Consider the following 18229-nt stretch of genomic DNA (forward strand, 5'->3'; position numbering starts at 1 on the left):
ACTCTGCGACATCGCCCCGCGAAGAAGCTAAACGGAGGAGGAAAGAAGAACGTAGGAGAGAGGAGCTTCCAAAGGAACGGGGAGCCGGTCGGAAGGGGAGGAAATAAAAGAAGGAAGAAGAAAGGAGCCAGCGACTCTCTCGTACTTTTCGCCGAGATTACTCGCGCGAGAACGCTCCCAGGAGCGGGCGTTTGGGGGGAGGGGCAGGGGCGAAGGAGGGAGGAGGAAGGGGCGCACGTGGAAACGGGGCATTTTCAAGGGGGGGGAAAAGTTTTTCGCGCACGACCACCCGAGGAGGAGGAGGCTCGGGGGGAGGGAAAGCTCGTCGAAGCCGTTCAATTTTCCCCGAGAGCTTCCAGCTTGCGCTCTCTTACCGACTGCTTTTACCTTCGCCTCTGCCGGGGAGTTTTCGCGTTATTTTGGATGGCTTTGTTTCTACTTAGCGCGAGGCCGAGGGGCATCGACGCGGCCCTGGCTGCTTGGAGGAATATTTTCCTCTTTTTTTTCTTCCCCCCCTTCCATTTCATTCTTTTTTCTTTCACCTCCACCTCTCGCCCCCCCCCCCCCCCCCCGAGCTGGCTCGTCATTTTGGATGATCGTTGCACTTTTGTCGCAGCCTCTGCCGTGCCGGGGAAGGAGGCCCTCGGAAATATAGGTAATTAAGAATAATTAGAGGTCCAAAGTGCTCGCGGCAAATTGGAAACGAGAGGACGGAAGACGCGGAAAATGGAAAGTTTCGGGGAACGAAGAGTAATGGCGAGACGCTCCGCCATCGCGTCTCGGTACAAAGAGGGCCAGAAGGGAGAGAGGTCGCGGGCCGGGAGAAGGAGACACGGGAAATGCAGTAAAAAGGAGGAAAAGGGAACAAAAGCGTCGAAAAATCTCGCGACGGCCGGGAGAGCGAGAAAGGCAACCCGGTACGATCCTTGCCGCCACGGCGCCATGTTTTATCCCGCATAGAGGAAAGTAAAAGGGAAACCTCGAAACAGACACCGAACGAGACAATATTTCTAATTGAACGTGTCCACTCGAAATCCCGGAGCTCGTCGGAAATATTCCGGACTTCGTCCCTTCCCCCGGGAAGCTTCTAAAAATCCATTATGGTTACCATAAGAATTCTTCGGCGACGCGCGTGGCAACAACTTTACGCGCGGGAAGTCGGGGAAAAAGCGCCCTCCGAGGGCGGAGGAACATCCCTCGGAAGCTTCCAAAAGGAGAAGAAGAAAAGAGAGGAAAATGTCGCCGGCCCTCCAGCGGATCCTCGCGACGTCGGCGCCGCGGCGCCCTCGCAGGATAATTGCGTGCGCAGGTACACGGCTGGCCTATTAGCACGAGAGCGAAAATATCCCAGGACTCGACTCGGGGGGTGCGTGCACGCGTATAATGGAAACCCTTCAAGTAGCACCCCCGAGTCGCGTTGCAGCCCCTTACGCACTCTTGGATTACGGGCGCGGGGGTGTGCCGAAGAGCGGTGGGGCACGCGTGTGTGCGCGGCCGCGCGCTCGTACGTGCCTAGAAATCCAGCCCTTTTTTTAACCCTCGCAGGTGGGGGAGGCTTGGAGAGCGAATACGACACGTTCGCACAAGTGCACGCGACACGGGGGTGCAGCGCGCTGCAGAATCCGGAGGGGGGGACCCGGTGGGTGGTGCGCGCGCCAGGGGAGGGAAGTGCGTGCGCGTGCACGCACCGCGCGCGGCCAAGTGGGGGAGCGGCGCCGCGACCCGGGATGCGCGCAGGGGTAGCTTTTTCGATCTCCGAGGTCTTGCGCTCGATCCGAGTTTTTTCCCCACAGGGTGAAAACCTAACGCCACCATCTTGTTCCACAAATACAAAACGTATATACTATTCTTATCGAGTGTACGGAAATTAATATAAAAGGTATACAAAGATCCTTATCTCTGTTTCTTACACAAATAGTCGAAGGAGCTGCAGGGACGGATTCCACTTTTCTCACGAATGAGAGAAGTGGAGGTGGTCACGGGTCCTTTGAGATTTATACACAGAGATTTACAAGAACTTTGCGAGCAAAAGGTAATATGTATAATAATAGGTCTGGTCTCGGGGTAACTCTTGTAGCCTCGGAAATACTTCGGACGTGCCGTCGCTTTGAACAGGAAAATTAAAAAAAAAATATATATATTCCGGGATTTTTTTCAACCCCAAGCTTTGTGCCGGTTTTCCTTGACGAGCGGCGTATTTCATTGAAAACGCGTTTCCACCTTGCAGGGGCCAAGGAACGGAGGGAAAAAGAAAAATAAAAATGTTGGCAGCACCGTAGGTGGAGGATCCGCTAGGCCGGTGAGGGTGAGGGCGAGGGTTGAAAGGACGCCGAGGGCTGGTAAGGTGACCGGCGCGTAAAGAACAGGGTGCGTTGTCCCGGTGCGTCAAAGTGCGTACGCCCTTGCGCGTGCCTGACCTCCCCCTTCCACGATTTCCTCACCCGCACCCCTGCCCTCCGAACCCACCTACCTCCCTAGGAAAATCGGGATCTCTTGTTTTACGCCTCGGGATGCATACAGTCAACGTGTACGTTTCCCGCATTTTCTTGTCGCCAACTCCTCGTGATCCGTCTCCCCCATTCCCGTCAACTTCTCTCGAAAGTACGAAGGAAAAAATAATTTATATCGCGTTGATTAGATACACTTAATCTAGACGTATAAACATAGCTAGATAACTTAACCTATGTTTTCCTTAAATATGATTTCATGCTTTCGGTATTTCAAGGTTAAAAAAGAAAAACGTATAAAGGAGCTTTAGGGTGAAAATTCGTTGGGAGACTGTAAAGACCCTCGAAAACGAGAAAGAGAGAGCGAAAGTCCTTACAGTAGAGCCATCTGCATACCGACCGAGCAGACTCTTTTCTTCCACGTGGGACGTGCTACGGTGAATTTCAGGGTACATTGCCGACTACCACTTGATCTCGCGTTACCAACCGTGGAAAGAAAATAGATAAAATGCCTCAACTACTTGTGACTCACCATTGATAAATTCGGCCAACCAGTTGGATGAATTTACTCCCCACCAGGACAAAACTTCTCGGAATCACGTCGTCGGAATATAAAATAAAAGGCAAATAACTTAATGTCAAGATAGTCATGAGCCTCGACCTCTCCTCAATCGATACAGCAGACCGTTATAAATTCAGTGCTGACTGAACCTGTATACCTAGGCAAGTCATCCGGATTCTCCATCCGGATGTTTCTTAAGTCTCCTTGCAGGAATAAAAAAAGAAAGAATCGGGAGTGTCGAAGCAACCATCAGCTTCGACCATTCTTTGATCGAGACTGATCATAGATCTCTAGACTTCCGCCCATCGCTGCTCTCTCTCTCTCCTTCTCTCTTGACCGCGTAAATTTGAATGATCCTATCAATAATTCATCGTGACCTGACACGAGCAGCCATGAGGAAACCAGAAGATGTCATTGTACAATCGATTTCCGCTTCCATCTAGAGCTACCAGTCGTTTCTGGACATATTGCTGCTGACAATTGCTCGTATAGCCGGCAGGCAGGGAGCACAGTCCATTGCACGTCGTCGTGCTAAACAATGAGTAATTAAAGCGTTACTTCAGATGCCTCCGTGATTAAAAATGTATAGACAAATAATTATACTTACGAGCACGTCTCGCTTCGAACAGTCTGCGTATACCTCTCGTCCTGCTCCTGGAGGTTCACGACGTACATCCAGTTGCCTTTATTGTTCAAAGCAGCCTTTGGTGTGATGTATTGGGGATTGACAGGACAGAGAGGGATGGGCTGGTTGAAAGCCTGTCTTTTTTCGCGTTGCTTCCCCAAACTCGCAAACTCTAACAATGGATTGGTCCGACGAGTTCCTCGAACATATCTGAAATGAAAAAAAAAAAAAAGAAACGATTGGAATATACACATGACACTATTGCTTTAACGAGGATATGTCCGTAGAATTTCATCGTCATCGTTAATACCTGTTTGAAAACCAGCCTTGCTCCTGCTTCAAAGGATCTAAGGATTGCTGCGATCGCTGATAAAATACAGGGTCGGGTTTACTGGATTGTCGCAATTGCTGCAACTGCGAGTTCGATTGTGTAGATGATGGTTCAGTGAAGAATGGATTTCTTTGAGAGCGCAATGCCGTAGTCGGATACGTAGATCTAAAAAAAAAAAATAGTACACATTATTCACGTGCCTATGAGTATCGAATTGGTACATTATTTTAAAGTTATTCAGAAAATTCATTGAACACACTAAACCCACCCTTGATCTCGCGATCCATTATTCGGAGGCCCGTAGATCACCGCAGGATGTCCCAAAGGATACTGCGGTGGTAAAAACGGAATCGACGAAGAAATCACCTGAGGATCATCCGCCTTCCGATAATGATAGCCTCCCGAGTAGTCCGGCTTCGATCTAGCCAGAGGACATATTAAAAAAAAAAAATCAAGACCACGTCACACTAAATCCCGAGGTACTGAAATCACAAACGTACCTATAGGAGTTGAAGTCTTCTCGCGATTCTCCCAATAAAATCGTCCGGAAATCGAAGCTGCATCGATCAAGGAGGAACCTGATGAGTTGTCTGGAAAAAAAAACCAAACCCAATCGATCGCTTAGACAGCAAACGTCATTAACCAAGGGTACGATCGCCAGTATTCATTTTTTTTTTTTTTTTTCCCCAGCACGCAAGATCGCAAAATCGCGCACGTCCAGGTAAATCCGGTGAAACGGCCCCGATTTCGCGACACGATTTCCGACGAGTCCTGAAAAAAAAAATCCCGCACACCGAACTCCGTCCGCGAGACGCATAACTAAATTTCGTCAGTGGGTGCGGCCAAAGAAAGAGAAAGAAGGATGTAAATTTCGCCTGCGTGACCGAAAGTTCTAAAACTCCTTTGGGCGATCAAAATCCGCCAACGCGATCGGGACTTCCCCTCGTTAACAAACATCGCGACCGCGATTCCGCCTTTCTCGAGAACCTGACGGAATAAGTCAACGAGAGCCCATCGATCGCAAATCCGGACGCGTTCCCGAGTGCGACGCGATTCCGCATTAACGAGCCCCATGTCGAGTCGGATTGGATCGAGTCATCGATCTCCCAGGAATGGTGTTCCTGGGTGACTTGTCCCCGAGGAATGTCTCGATCTATCCCAAGGAGGCAATTAAGTCGGATGGTATAACCCATCATCCGTGGGTCATCCGCTGTTCTTCATACTTTCACCGTGTCGAGAGACCAGAGGTGTCCGCCATGTTTAATTCATGACATGCACCTGAAACGCTTCCTCGTAGTTCCTCGGAATCGAGCCTCTCTCCTTCTCTCTCGTCCGGGGCCTTCGTAGACGTGTGAAAAAGGGAAAGACTTATTTTACGATCCGTCTTGTCCGTCGATCGCTTTCCTTTCGGCCCCCCTTCCGGGTATCATCCTAATCCTCTTTATCGTTCGTCCTCCTGTCCCAAATTTCACATTGGAAATTCTCCAGTAAGTATGTGCCGTTACGATGCTCGGTACTCGATGCAGTAATCACCGACGCCTCTGTAGGTTGGATCCTTAAAGATCTCCCCACGAATGATCCGCTTGAATAATGCAAGTGCAGGAATAAAGCTTTCTCCCTTTCGTTCTCTTCCCCGGCGTTACTCAACAACTTTCACGTTTTCCACACCCCGGCTGCTTATCAAATTTTCCCACGATAGACCAATGCCTCGTTGCCGAGATTTCGCCTTTCCTTGGGATCTCCGAGATCCCTCGATCGGCCGATCGACGATTTCTGGCCCGTGGATACCTGGATGCAGAGAAGAAACGCGATCCGACCAAGGCCACGGTCACGGCGGAATGATCATCGTCACCTGGGAATCTCTCGCTTAACGCCGCGGCAAGTCCTTACATAATACGGTCGACCAGTTTTCGAGCCTTCGGTTTGCACTTGTGCAACTCGACTCCGTTATTATAAGGCCAAGTGAGCATCGTCTCTCGGGGCCACTTTTTGCCCCATCATCGTCCTAGACAACATCCTTTGTCGTGATAATTCGTCGCGCCTCTTTCTGTGTCAGTGTTCACGGAAACACGCGTCAGGTGCATTTATCGATACCACCGGTGCAAGAGGTTGTCGTAAGGTGTAATGCACCTTGTAAAAGGAGTTACTTGATACTCGAACAAGAAGGAATTTTTCTGTACATTAAAACCAGGATTTTTTTTAATTTTACGTTAGTAGGTGATAGCGTCTATCGCAAGGTTTTCCATGACCCCGTACGGGGTCAAACTGCACTCGCGTCATTAAAACGGTGTCATTGCACCGAACGATTATCGCTATTAGCTTTATGCCTCTTGGTGCATTTCGCGATATAACGTGATGTGAAATTTCCTACGTCATTGATATTTATAAGAGACCTAATAAGCTTAAAAAACAAAAAAGAAAATCGTACGCTGGGCTACGAATAATCTTGACGTTAAGGTTTAATGATTGATAATTGTCGTTGCGATTCTGGTCTCGCCTTCAAGGTATTACCCGCGTTACGTTCTGTTAAATTATGTAAACGAATAAGCGTCGCTCGTCAGACCCAGTCTGCATCGGATTTTCTTTTTCCCCTTATTAATCCACAGGCGTACTCGCGATAAACCGGCATTGAATCTGCTAGACGAGAAGCGTTTAACGCATTCTAATTGGATGATATTATACAATAACCGGTTAACCAACGGAGATTTGAAAATTAAGCGACCACCTCTAAGACAAGTGAAAGCGATTCGTATGTCAGTTCGCCGATAGTACCTTTCGGCTGAAAAAGCAAGTGCTACGAGCGAACGCATTAGCCGCGGCATTACGCGAAAATTTAACGCACTTCCCGACAACCGACCCTCGAACCTGTGCGTAAAATATTGCTCGTAAAATCCCCTGAATAATAATCTCTTATTTCTTTCCGAGCACGGAGAGATACCAAGCATCGCGCAAGACCATTACACGCACGAGAGTGCGTAGTAATTCCGACGTAACCGAAGTAGCCAAGGATCTCGCGTCTCTCTCTCTCCACCCTCGTTGAATTTTTACACAATGGTCGGAAGATGCGAAGAAACGATCGTCACGCTGCAATATCGACCACGTTCGTGCATACGTGCAGACGTGTATAAACTGCATAAAATGCACGTACCCGTGTACCCCGAACGCTATCGCAGGTGCATCGGACCCGCGTGTAGGTAAATTAAGTGCGTGTACGTGCAGGTGCGCAACGAGCCGCATAAGAGCGGCTCTTCGGCTTTTTTCCGCCGAGAATTTCGCCCACGACCGCGCCTAATCTCGCATCTAGCCAGTTTTCTAGTCAATTACTCCTCGCATTGTCCGCAACCAGACTCCCGTCGATCCTATCTTCGTCCAAGAGACGACTGAGAAGAAAACCTCGGATCCATTTATATGACTTTACGGAACAAATACAGGGTAACTTACTGAGGATAATGCTCCAGTGATTCGCAGAAAGTCTGTCCCGGTTTTGCGCACCTTGGGGTATGACCCGGTGGTGCTGGCACGAATGGTTCCTGATACCCCGTGAAACAACCATAAGTGGTGCAGGGCTCACTCTGGACACCTGCGACAAACACCTGTAAAAAAAATAGCCATGAGTCCTAGAAATTTGAAAAGGCGCTCGAACGCGTTAGCGACATTATTGTGCTGCCCAAATAAAAACTCGAATGGCCAAAGGAAAGTCGAATTTGATTCGAACGTCCGTCCTTGAATAGGTCCTTAAAATAACTCGCGTTCTGAACTTTCGTCTAGAGATTTCTCCTCCACTTAAATTTAATTTTAAGTTCTATGCGCGCTGGTTAGAACGAAATTTGTTATCTGCCTCTATACATACAAAACCTGTTATTCCTCGATTTATTCCTGCGTGTAGGTCTATATTAAACGATGATCCTTAGAAGGCTTTCACCATTTATCCAGTCCTCGACACCAAGGGGATTTGATTTCATCTTAATGATAGCGATTCATAAAAAACTATCGAATTTCATTCTAACTTCGATCGTTTCAATGAATTTTTATTACGATCCGCGTTACATGCCCTCGGCTATGATTGATGAGTTCCTGTCCACTTATATTCAAATTGTCTTTTTTAATATCAATCATGTACAAGCTCATTACAGTGAAATCTGCTTAGAGGACGTCTGGTTGGATATCGAGTGAGTCCTTTCAATAGCATCTCGGGTCCTTCTTCAGTTTGAATTTTTTCCTCGATTAAAATCCAATTCCTATTTGATCAATGACTCAATCCATGTCGGGAATTACAGATCTCGAACGTCATTAAATCTCTGATTACTATGATTATGCGTCGCTCGAATCGACTGTTGGTATAGATTGATCACTTTGGCAACTTTCATATAAACTCATTGAACTAAAGTGACTCCAATTACTGCCGATCCTCGCATTTCTTTCAATCGAAGAATATCAATCGTGAATTTTTGTCGAAAATCTCGCCTCTATCCCGTATTGCGTCGCGATTTTATTCCCAAGAAATCAACGTTCTCGAATAGAGGAATTAGGTCTCGAGTAAATATTTATACTCGGGCAATTCACGAAGTCTCCTCTCTATCCACGTAGAGAAATCATTTCTCCTCTTCCAACAAGAGGACCGCGTGACCGTGAAATTCGTTCCCATTAGCTCTGCCGTCCGTCTATTTACATCCGTACTTTCACGAGCCTCCGAAAAGGTCGTAGAAAAGACCCACCGAGGTCCGAATGACTTCATTTTCGAAACCACGACCATCGGGAAAACCACAACACGCACCGAGTTATGAGTCATACTCAAATTACCCTCGCTTCGACCGCTCCACAATAATTATCTGTATCACGAATACAGGGTGTCAGATGATGATGAAATGATTTCATGCTTTAGCCACTTGAAAAAAGTGAGCTTACAGGACCGCCATCTTTATTGGGTAATTTCTTAAACATTTTACTTGAATATTACGTAAAATACTTCCCTTGAGAATTTCACGTAAAAAAAACTTGGAATTACGCGTCACTACCCAACCCTGGCTAGCACGCGTATAATGGCGCTGTTAGGTGTGTAGAAAACTACGGGAAATGGAGTATACAAAGGACTCACCAGAAGTAAGACTCCCCAGCGTCGCGTCATGTCGGTGCCTTATCCTGGGGCCGAGCGGCCGTCTCCGGAGACCGGGGTCTCCCGGTCCTCCACTCGCCGCTTTCCCCTCTCGGTGGCGCGCCAGTCCCGGGTGGAGGAACCGAGTACTGGTCTCAACTGGGCTTGGCAGGTCCTAACAGGATCTTCAGACTCGGGGAGCGCGCGATTCGGCGTTTATGGCGTTTCTCATGGCGGCCCTCTACCTTCGAGCGAAAAGTGAGGTTAGCGCGGGCGAAGGGCGCGTGCGTGCGCCTCCGATCTCCGACTCGGTTTGCCCGGGACGAATCGGCGAGGACACGCGAGTCCCGCGACCCGATCCAAGGTGGGGCTGAGGACACGGGTGTACAGCGAACGCGGACCGTCGAGTGTCGAGTCTCGAATGTACGTAGAGACACTTTCACTGGCCGCCTCGTGCGTGTCCCCCGCTGATCCGGAGGGGTTCGACGACTCCGGGACCCGATCGGCGTCGCCCTCGGCCACGTCGGTCTCGAAACCCGGCCCACTCTCCCTATTCTTTCTCCGCAAGGAAATTCACAAGAAAATTCAAAAGGAAATGGCGCGATACCGCGACGAAATTCCAGGTGGAGCCTCCCTCGCGAAGGTGCAGGTTCACCGTTGCACATGTTGCCGAATCTCGGGTGCTAATCAAGATTCGAACGCGAACTCGGATATCGATGCCGAATCGGCGGACATCGCACGGGGTAGAGCGGCTGCGAGCCCCGGAAGATCGTCAAGATACGGAAACAATGCGGTGCCGTTCGCGGCCCGCGGCCGTTCCGCTCATCGGCGATCGCACCGCTGACGGGGCTCGATGCTCGGAGAGCGTGCAAGGACGTCGCATGTACCGTTCTCGTTTGCAGATCGGCGAGTGCACTGGGACAGATCGATTGTACCTGTTAGAATGCAAACGCTGCCCGTGAAAATGGCTTCCGATCGGGACTCCTGATTGGGATCTTTTGTAGATATCTGAGAAATAGAGAGATAATCACGTCGGAGTTTTGAGGGATCGTCGTATCGTTCTAGTTAAGCGATTATGATCTACTTACGATGTAAGGTGCTCGAGGAATAGCTCAGGTGCGCCATCTTTCGACCGAGTGACTAAGCGATTTGTGGCGGCGCTAGTTCCTCAATCGTGACTCAGTTTTCCTGGTATTTCAAAGCGTTCTAAATTACGTGAACTACCGTGTCGACTGTGGTTTCATTGCCGACATTTCGGTTGGTCGTTCCACTCGGCAGAAAATAGTTTTAAGTTTCCTCGCGAAGCGACGCGTGGAGCGCGTCCGCGATCGTCCCTCTAGTACGGCTCCTGCTCCGCGGCGCTGCGCACGCAGCAAAAGTATGGCGACGTGGGAGAGCGGAAGGTTTCGGGAGGATGCAACCGTCGACGAAATTGAAGGGAACTTTGACGATATCCTCGTGACACACGACCTGCAAGATTGCCTTGACGACAGTCTTGATCTCTCCAATTTTGGCAAGGTTTACGAGCAGTCAGTGGCCTTAGATTACGCCAAGTCCGACGACGACTCTTCCTACATCGAGAGGTTGCGCGATGACAGCACTGGGTGAGATTTCCAGGATTTCGCTCGGTTTTCCCGCATTTCCCTGTTAATTAGAACTCATACAGTGTTTTAATGACCGCTGCCATTTGCCGAGACCCTGTCAATAACGGGACGATTCTTATCCGGTTAAGTTACCATGTTTTCAATCCTTCCCTTTTATGGGCATTGCGATTTTTTCAAGTTAAGACGCGAGTTTACATAACCTCCTTCAGCGCGCTAACTACTACGTTTGTTTAGAATATTTTCTTGCTTTTTAATGGATGTGTAAATGGTTACTGCTAGCGGTGTTCTGTTTAAATGAGACGTTCACCAGTTACTGTGATTATTTGTGTATTTATTTGATATGATTATTAAAATTATAAACTTTGGCAGTATAGTCTCCATAATGATAAACTGCGTCTAAGAAATTTTGTTTTCTAATTCATAATTGCTTATGCATATAGGTAAGCTTGTAAACTATTAGGAGTACTTGTTATTAATAATCTGATTTTATATTAGCAATTGTTTTTGTTTGTCTGGCATTAATGACAAAGGGAAATATTACGACGTTTAGTTCCGTTTTATGTAGAAATGAATTCAATGTTTGCACAATGCATCAATATGAACAAAACAGGTGGAACAGCAGAGTACTATAAATTTAGTTTTCTGAGGGTCTACAAGTAACAATATATCTCATGTTCTGGTATTACTCATACCTACCGTTAAGAATTTATTTTTAGTTCTTAAATAGCCTACGCTCATTCGCTTACCGATCCGCGTAATTTTAGGTGTATTTATAGACACTGTATGTAGTTTATAATTAATTCACTCGCTGGTCCGTGTTCAGTTTTACTTTCATTATTACATTAATGTATATCTATTTTGGTAGAATTGAAATGGAAAGAAGCCGCGAATGATCAAATGGAATCTGATTCAGATAATAAGTGTGCGTACTTTAAATTTAGCAGAATGTGAAATTGGATGAGGTTGAAAGTTACATACATTGGAAATGATTGTCGGTGAAGAAAGCGTTGTTTTATGTTTACATTTTCAAGCAGCAAGATACAATGGCCTTGTATACATAATACTTATCATTACCATTTACCATATTAGAATTACTATACTTGGATTCCTGATTTGCGATTCCCAAGTGCTTCTCCACGAGCTACCTTCATTTCGTAATCGTATCATTTACTATTTGACTTTATTTATGCTTTCCAGATATATACATCACACTATCAGTCCCGATGAGATTTACATGCGAATCCGTCCAGGGCAAGGAGATTCGATGCCTGAAGACCCTTCCCATGCCACCATAACAATAGAGAGTACCGACCCAGATACAAATCAAAAACATATTAGCCGATATACTTGCGAGTATGATGGATGTTCACGTACCTACAGCACAGTTGGAAACTTAAGAACTCACATGAAAACTCATAAAGGTAGATACATTTTGACGATAGTCTTGTTCTCTCTGTTGTTTGATGCAGCTACACGTTGAATATCCCTGCTTGTTTATTTTGCATTTTAGATTAGATATTTTTGTACTTTGTAATAATTATTTTTTTTAGCCATTGAAAAGAGAAATTTGTGCTTACTTTTTTTTTACAAACGCATGTATCAGCATTAGAATTGTTATGTGCTTCCTGTATGCATTTGTTTTTTTTATGGGGCTATCAGAATATTGATTTATGAAAATAATTGAATCCTGTGATTTACGAACGCGTTGATGAGGTCGAATAAGAATTTGAAAAATTCATTTGCTTATATTTTCATGACCATAGTATTGTTGGGCTTTCGCGTAATTTTCATTATTATAGTAGAAATGAATGTGACTAAAATAATGGAAATTGTCTACGCGTATATGTCGAATCACTGCTACATGTATTAACCAAACTTTGCGTGTCCATGCTTGCCAAGGATGAAATTAACATTTAGGGTAAGTACGGAGAAGGCGCGTTTAAAGCTGCAGCATCACCCAGGGCTTTGTCGTCTGGAATGCGAAAGAGCGCACATCGGAGAGTCTAGCTGTCGTCTTTGTTCCTCGCACTGCTACGGTGCACTTCGTGAGGTGTCTTTGCAATGCTGAATTGGAGACGAATCGTCTTGGTGGAAGAGCGTGAAAGATGTAGTGAAAGTGAGAGTGAGAGCAAGGAATCGCTTCGAAGTGCATGGCTTTCGGGTAGTGTCGAGTCGAGCAACCGGCCAAGAGTACCTTTTCATGCGGAAGGAATTCTCTCCCAACTTTCAGGCGAGTATCGGTTTAAGTGCGCGGAACCGAGTTGCGGCAAGGCCTTTCTAACGTCCTACAGCCTAAAGATCCACATTAGGGTACACACAAAAGTTAAGCCCTTCGAATGCAACCACGGCGGCTGTGAGAAGGCATTCAATACCCTTTACAGACTGAGAGCTCACCAAAGACTTCACAGCGGCGACACCTTCAACTGCGAAGAGACCGGATGCGTCAAGTACTTCACTACACTAAGCGATCTCAAGAAACACGTCCGTACTCATACTCAGGAGCGACCCTACAAGTACGTTGGCCGAGAGTACCTAAACGGAGAAGCGGTTGCATGATACACTCCTATCGGTCGGTCGGTCGATCGGTCGGTCCGATCGAGTAGAGTTACTCGAAGAGTTCGATGCCTTTGGAAACGCGAATTCACTTTCCTCATCTTTATCGAATCTACGCAGTTTAATTAGGAACACAGCTGTCAATTTTTGTAGCTACGGTCAGCTCTTACAGCTAAGTACCACGTTGCTTTTATCTCTTCAAGGTGCCGAGAAAAGGGCTGCGGTAAAGCATTTACCGCCTCGCATCATTTAAAGACCCACAAGAGGACCCATACCGGAGAACGACCGTACATGTGTACTTACGGCAATTGCAAGAGGTCTTTTACGACTCCTCATAGTCTGAAAAGTCATCTTAAAACTCACAAGAAGGTTAACAACGGCGAGCAGGCGGTAAGAACTAGTAAATCCACTAAAAGTTGAACTGATTTGCGGTGTAGAAATAGGAGAAGATGCAAGAATTTATCTTACACATTATTATTATTTTTTAAATTTACGTTATATTATGCTGATCGCGTAGGAGATGAAATAAATAACATGCAAGTCTGATTTTCAGCAGAAAGAAAAGGAGAAGTCATGCGGCGGGTCGGAGAACGAAGGGAATGGTGGCACATCGGAAGCGCAAATCGAAATTAAGGAGATTAACATTAATAATAGCACTCTACCGTCCTATGCAATCATACCGATAACTACAAACAACGGACAAAACGGCGAGAATGTAACATACGTAGCAACCCAAAGCGTTAATGAAAATAACACTACCGCCGTGATAGATATTCTAGGCAGCGACGCTATCGCCTTTGACAGTGGGCATGGCTACGAAGTTACCTTTAATAGTGCCAAGGACATTAACAACATCAAGTTGCCCATACATCAGTTCGTGTCGGACAAGTCGAATCGCATCACCCTAGTTTCGTCGGACATCATGATAAATAGTTTCAATCAAACCTCCGAGAATTTCAACGGTAATCAAAAATATGAGAAATTAAAGTTATTCAATGTTATCACCAACCGTACCTCCGAAGGCAACGATGTACCGGCGAGCCAAGAGGTTCCTGCAGCATCACATAGCGGCGACACCGGTAAAGAAATTCAGCCATCTCCCTTGAATCTGCAACAGAAGATAATGCGGAACGGTCTACAGAATACAATAGCTCAGATATCGGAAGCGAAGGACTTTCCGAGCAATGCGAAAGAGGATAAAAAAGCTTCGGTCAATCCTGCGAAAGAATTGACGAGTACGGTAAATGCCGAGAACGCCACGTTTTTTGACAATGGCAATTTGGTAACAGTCAGCGACGATGTTCGGATATTTGATGCTGGTTTAGAAGTCTTGCCATACGTAGCTGACGCTAGTTCACAAAATGGTAATTGCATAGCCGGTATTAATCCTTCCCTAGAATGCAACGCTCTCACTAGCGGACAGTCCGAAGCTGTTGAGTTGGCTATGGCCTCCGAAGAGGAATTACCGTCGCCTTGGATAGATGTTATGGCTTTAGCAACAGCCCCAGCATTGCGGACTCAATCCTGGTCGGAGTTAAATGCATTTCCAACTGCTGTTCATTCATTGGTGGACCTCGTAGGACCAGAGCCCTACCCATTAGAATTGAACAGCCCGACACAAGATGGCCAGATCCTGGAGAACGTTAACGGTTTGGACACCAGCGATATCGTTAACGTCCAGGTGGTCGAAGACCGACTGGAAAACATCGTTGAGTCTCGCTTGGAGAACATGGAGAACACGAACGAACGACCGGAGAACTTGGCGAACCCTAGCAACAGAGAACTATCTACGAAGAAGGACAGGAACGTCCTTCAGGAAATCACCGCCGATGCGGATATTTGTAAATGCTTGGATTGCCGGTGCAATCATCAGCAGAACTGCCAAAATTGTTCGTCTCAAGACGAAAACCTGGGATTTCAGGACGTGCAGGAGAAAATGACCAGGTCCCAGGAGACGGTCACTTGTTCCAAGAGACACGTCCAAGAAAAAGCCGAAGGTGGCAATCTGAGCTCTTGTTTCCAAAGCGATTGCCTCTGCGGGGACAACTCGGGCGGTTGTAGTTGTTGCTGCGTTGTCATTTGCTTGAAGACCCTGGAACAATTACAGAGCGTGTTCCAGCGCAACTGTTGCAAGGAAATCGAGGCTGTTTGTAAAGGAAAGACATCCTGCGATCGGAGCGTTCCGGTCGCTTTGATCAGGAGCCAGCTGGCCAAAAATCAATGAACCACTGGCGCTCTGAATCAACTAGTCATACGCAATGGGAACGTCGTTGTTGTGTAATGTTACTTTAAGAAAACTTGCAGCTGGTCCCGCGTGTCGGGTCGCCTGACTAATCGAAACGCCGGCCTTAACAACGCTCTGTCCGACATTAATCGATTGTTAACACGCGGGAAGGCAATGTTAACTGTAGAAGCAAAGCTATATGATGTTTCGGCAAAATATTTTCGTTCCCTTTATAAGATAGCGTGCAATTATTTTGTTGAACCGTTGAAAGAAATATCGGACACAGTGTTGCTTGGTGGATAAGAAACAGAAGTATGAAGTGATTATGGAACTAGCGTTTATAGAGCAATTGTATTCAATCGTGCAATATTTTGCCAACCTTTATTAGCCTAAGCCAGTAATATGTCGAGTCCTATTTTAATGAGGTGGTCTAATAGTTCTCTGTCATTATCCGGAAATTACGAGGATTTATTTTCGAGATCATCACCGGGCTAAAATTAGAAGTTCCTGGCACAGCCTGTACGTGAAACAGAATTGTGCCTTATATTTGAATATTACCATCTTTTCGACGTCTAGAGGTATGTGGGAATCGAATTGTTTGACTGCTCGAAATTCAATGCTTTGTTCAAAAATATATTTCATGGAGTTATACAACCCGAGATATGTATTTTTCTATATGATCCATGTTACATCGATTCAGTGCAATAATTGTGTGTAAGTCTGGAGAAATGTTTGAAATTGAAGCAATTGTAGAATCCTGCACGCCGCTGACGATATCTTTTGTACACGGGAAAAACTACGCTGAAACAGTAATTTTAGAAAAGCTACAAGAAAAAAGTTTATAAAATTTAGTATATAGATATCGAGACTTGATTGACTGCAGGTAGGCGGTCCAAAACCGATGCTTTGCATTTTCAATAAATCAATATCACCGTGTACAAAAATCGACTAGAAATTAGAACAGTGCAATTTCTTAGAGCAATCCTAAGTGCCTCTTAAATTATACCAAATGTTTTAAACTAAATATTACAAAGTAAAGCAACCATGTATTTATTAGTTAATTTTTGTTACGTTTCTATGTTTAATGTGCGAGAAGAACAAATCAAGAAGTGCCAAAATATTTTTTAATCTTTAAGAACTAGAGAAAATATAATATGTTATTTTTCATGTGGACAATGCTTATTATGCTGCTCGTTTTTTACAAGCAACATTTTGAAGTTGAACTGTCAGAGATGTAACGAAATCAGTAACGAGGATAACTTCTTGTAGAAGGCTTAACAATACGAGTGTGAAACTTTGATGCCCGTTTTAAGTACTTTTTGAACATATTGATTTTGAAAATTATACAATTCAGGGTACCATATGGTATACTAAAAGTGCAAATTGTTTTTCAAAGTATATCACTTGACTAATAAAAAATAAATACTGTTTTCAAAAACAATGTATGTTAACTGAAATCTTAAGTATTATACTGTTTATCGATACGAGTTGATACAAGTTTATGAAATACTAAGATCACTTATGTGATCACGTTGAAACCCCCAAATTACAACTATAAGAAAATAACCATAACTAGATAGACTGATAAAAAGACATTTATCATTTTTTTTTCTTTTCTTTTTTAACTATACATAGATGTAACAAGGTATGGATCATTACGTTGTATGCAAATATCGCACACTGTGTGTTTAACGCTATGACTCAAGTGAAATGTTAACTTCCTTTTGTTATGCATGACGAGCATTTTATTGAGTAGCTTGGACAATGGCTTCTGCAACTTCTACAGCAATGGCTGCTTCAGCCTTGTCTCTCTCGGATGATGCCGATGAAAGTTGCTGTTGTGCCTTGCTGAGAGCATCCTTTGCAGCCGAGTTGTCAAGGCTATCGACAGGGTGGGCTTCCTCAGCTAAAATCTAACCAACACAAAAATCCACGGTTATCCATCGTTAAATGTGGTAAACTCACTGGCAAAAATATTTAAATGCAGTAACGTTCTCTAAGTTAAAGGTTGCAATTTAATATACCTGTACACTGGAATCTTCATTAATAGTGACAGTTCCAGAAGAAACAAATATCTTCTTAGATTCACCACTGTACTCATATACCGTGACAACTCCTGGTTTCAACACTGCTAATGTCGGAACATGTTTCGGTAAAATACCAAATGCACCAGAGAACGACGGCACATCTACTTGGCGTACTGCAGCTTGATCATAAAATACCTGAAAACAGATGATACATACTTAATATTACTATCGTTGCAACCACAGGGTTATATAAAATACCACATAAGTTTGACAAATTCATACTTGATTTGCGCCTGCAAAGGTAAATTTCATTTGATCACCAGCGGGTGCATCTGCATAACACCTTGCCTGCTGCCGAAGAGTTCTGAGATAAGGTCGAAGCGTGCGGGTAATCGTCGCCATTTTTTTTATCTAAACAATAATAAATTATGAAAAATTGTTAAATATATCGAACAAACGATCGGGCGTGTTACATCATAAGATCAGTACATGATTTAACCTCACTTGAAAAAAAATAGGCCGCGTTATGTCATAATAAGATTATAAATTATCCACAAATAAGAAACATAACCGGCTTACAGTACAATATTTGCAAATTTTTATATACCTACCTGACTTTGGCGTTTTTCCCTGTCGCAAGATATAAACTCTGATTTTCTAGCAGCCAGAAGTACAGGGTGCGCGTGCGCTGTCTGCTATTTTCCTCAAGTCATGAACTAGCGACAACTCAAGATGGTACAACACCTGGTTCCTGTCGGGTTCTA

The 18229-nt window shown here is 45.2% G+C and overlaps 3 protein-coding genes across 7 annotated transcripts; 1 reads left to right on the forward strand and 2 right to left on the reverse strand.

The window, feature by feature from the left end:
• Positions 1-2255: 2255 nt before the first annotated feature.
• LOC105695459 (protein spaetzle 5) lies at positions 2256-10162 on the reverse strand. 3 transcript variants are annotated; one of them, XM_012416999.2, is made up of 9 exons: positions 10146-10162; positions 9993-10052; positions 9061-9302; positions 7407-7558; positions 4466-4555; positions 4234-4386; positions 3945-4130; positions 3617-3844; positions 2256-3540 (listed from the first exon to the last, which is right to left on the reverse strand). In XM_012416999.2, the coding sequence occupies exons 3-9, from the start codon at positions 9088-9090 to the stop codon at positions 3369-3371; spliced, it is 1011 nt and encodes a 336-aa protein (XP_012272422.1). In that variant the 5' UTR covers positions 9091-9302; positions 9993-10052; positions 10146-10162; the 3' UTR covers positions 2256-3368. The 3 variants fall into 3 exon arrangements, with proteins under 3 accessions (XP_012272422.1, XP_012272423.1, XP_012272420.1); XM_012417000.2 differs by lacking the exon at positions 10146-10162 and having other exon boundaries at positions 9061-9298; positions 9993-10104; XM_012416997.2 differs by lacking the exons at positions 9993-10052; positions 10146-10162 and having other exon boundaries at positions 9061-9604.
• A 254-nt stretch (positions 10163-10416) lies between these two features.
• On the forward strand, positions 10417-16609 carry LOC105695679 (zinc finger E-box-binding homeobox 1). Of its 3 annotated transcripts, none has more exons than XM_012417469.2 (5): positions 10417-10661; positions 11859-12082; positions 12892-13174; positions 13418-13604; positions 13768-16609. In XM_012417469.2, the coding sequence occupies exons 1-5, from the start codon at positions 10438-10440 to the stop codon at positions 15436-15438; spliced, it is 2589 nt and encodes an 862-aa protein (XP_012272892.1). In that variant the 5' UTR covers positions 10417-10437; the 3' UTR covers positions 15439-16609. The 3 variants fall into 3 exon arrangements, with proteins under 3 accessions (XP_012272892.1, XP_023290421.1, XP_012272893.1); XM_023434653.1 differs by having other exon boundaries at positions 13771-16609; XM_012417470.2 differs by lacking the exon at positions 10417-10661 and having other exon boundaries at positions 11995-12082; positions 12561-13174.
• A 406-nt stretch (positions 16610-17015) lies between these two features.
• Positions 17016-18187, reverse strand: LOC105695682 (ATP synthase subunit delta, mitochondrial). The gene is made up of 4 exons (XM_012417475.1): positions 18077-18187; positions 17748-17876; positions 17463-17660; positions 17016-17351 (listed from the first exon to the last, which is right to left on the reverse strand). Exons 2-4 carry the CDS (start codon positions 17865-17867, stop codon positions 17184-17186), a joined length of 486 nt encoding a protein of 161 aa, XP_012272898.1. The 5' UTR covers positions 17868-17876; positions 18077-18187; the 3' UTR covers positions 17016-17183.
• Positions 18188-18229: the final 42 nt, after the last annotated feature.

Source organism: Orussus abietinus, unplaced genomic scaffold (assembly GCF_000612105.2).
Source record: "Orussus abietinus isolate OABI.00-Male unplaced genomic scaffold, Oabi_2.0 scaffold4, whole genome shotgun sequence".
Lineage (NCBI taxonomy): Eukaryota > Metazoa > Arthropoda > Insecta > Hymenoptera > Orussidae > Orussus > Orussus abietinus.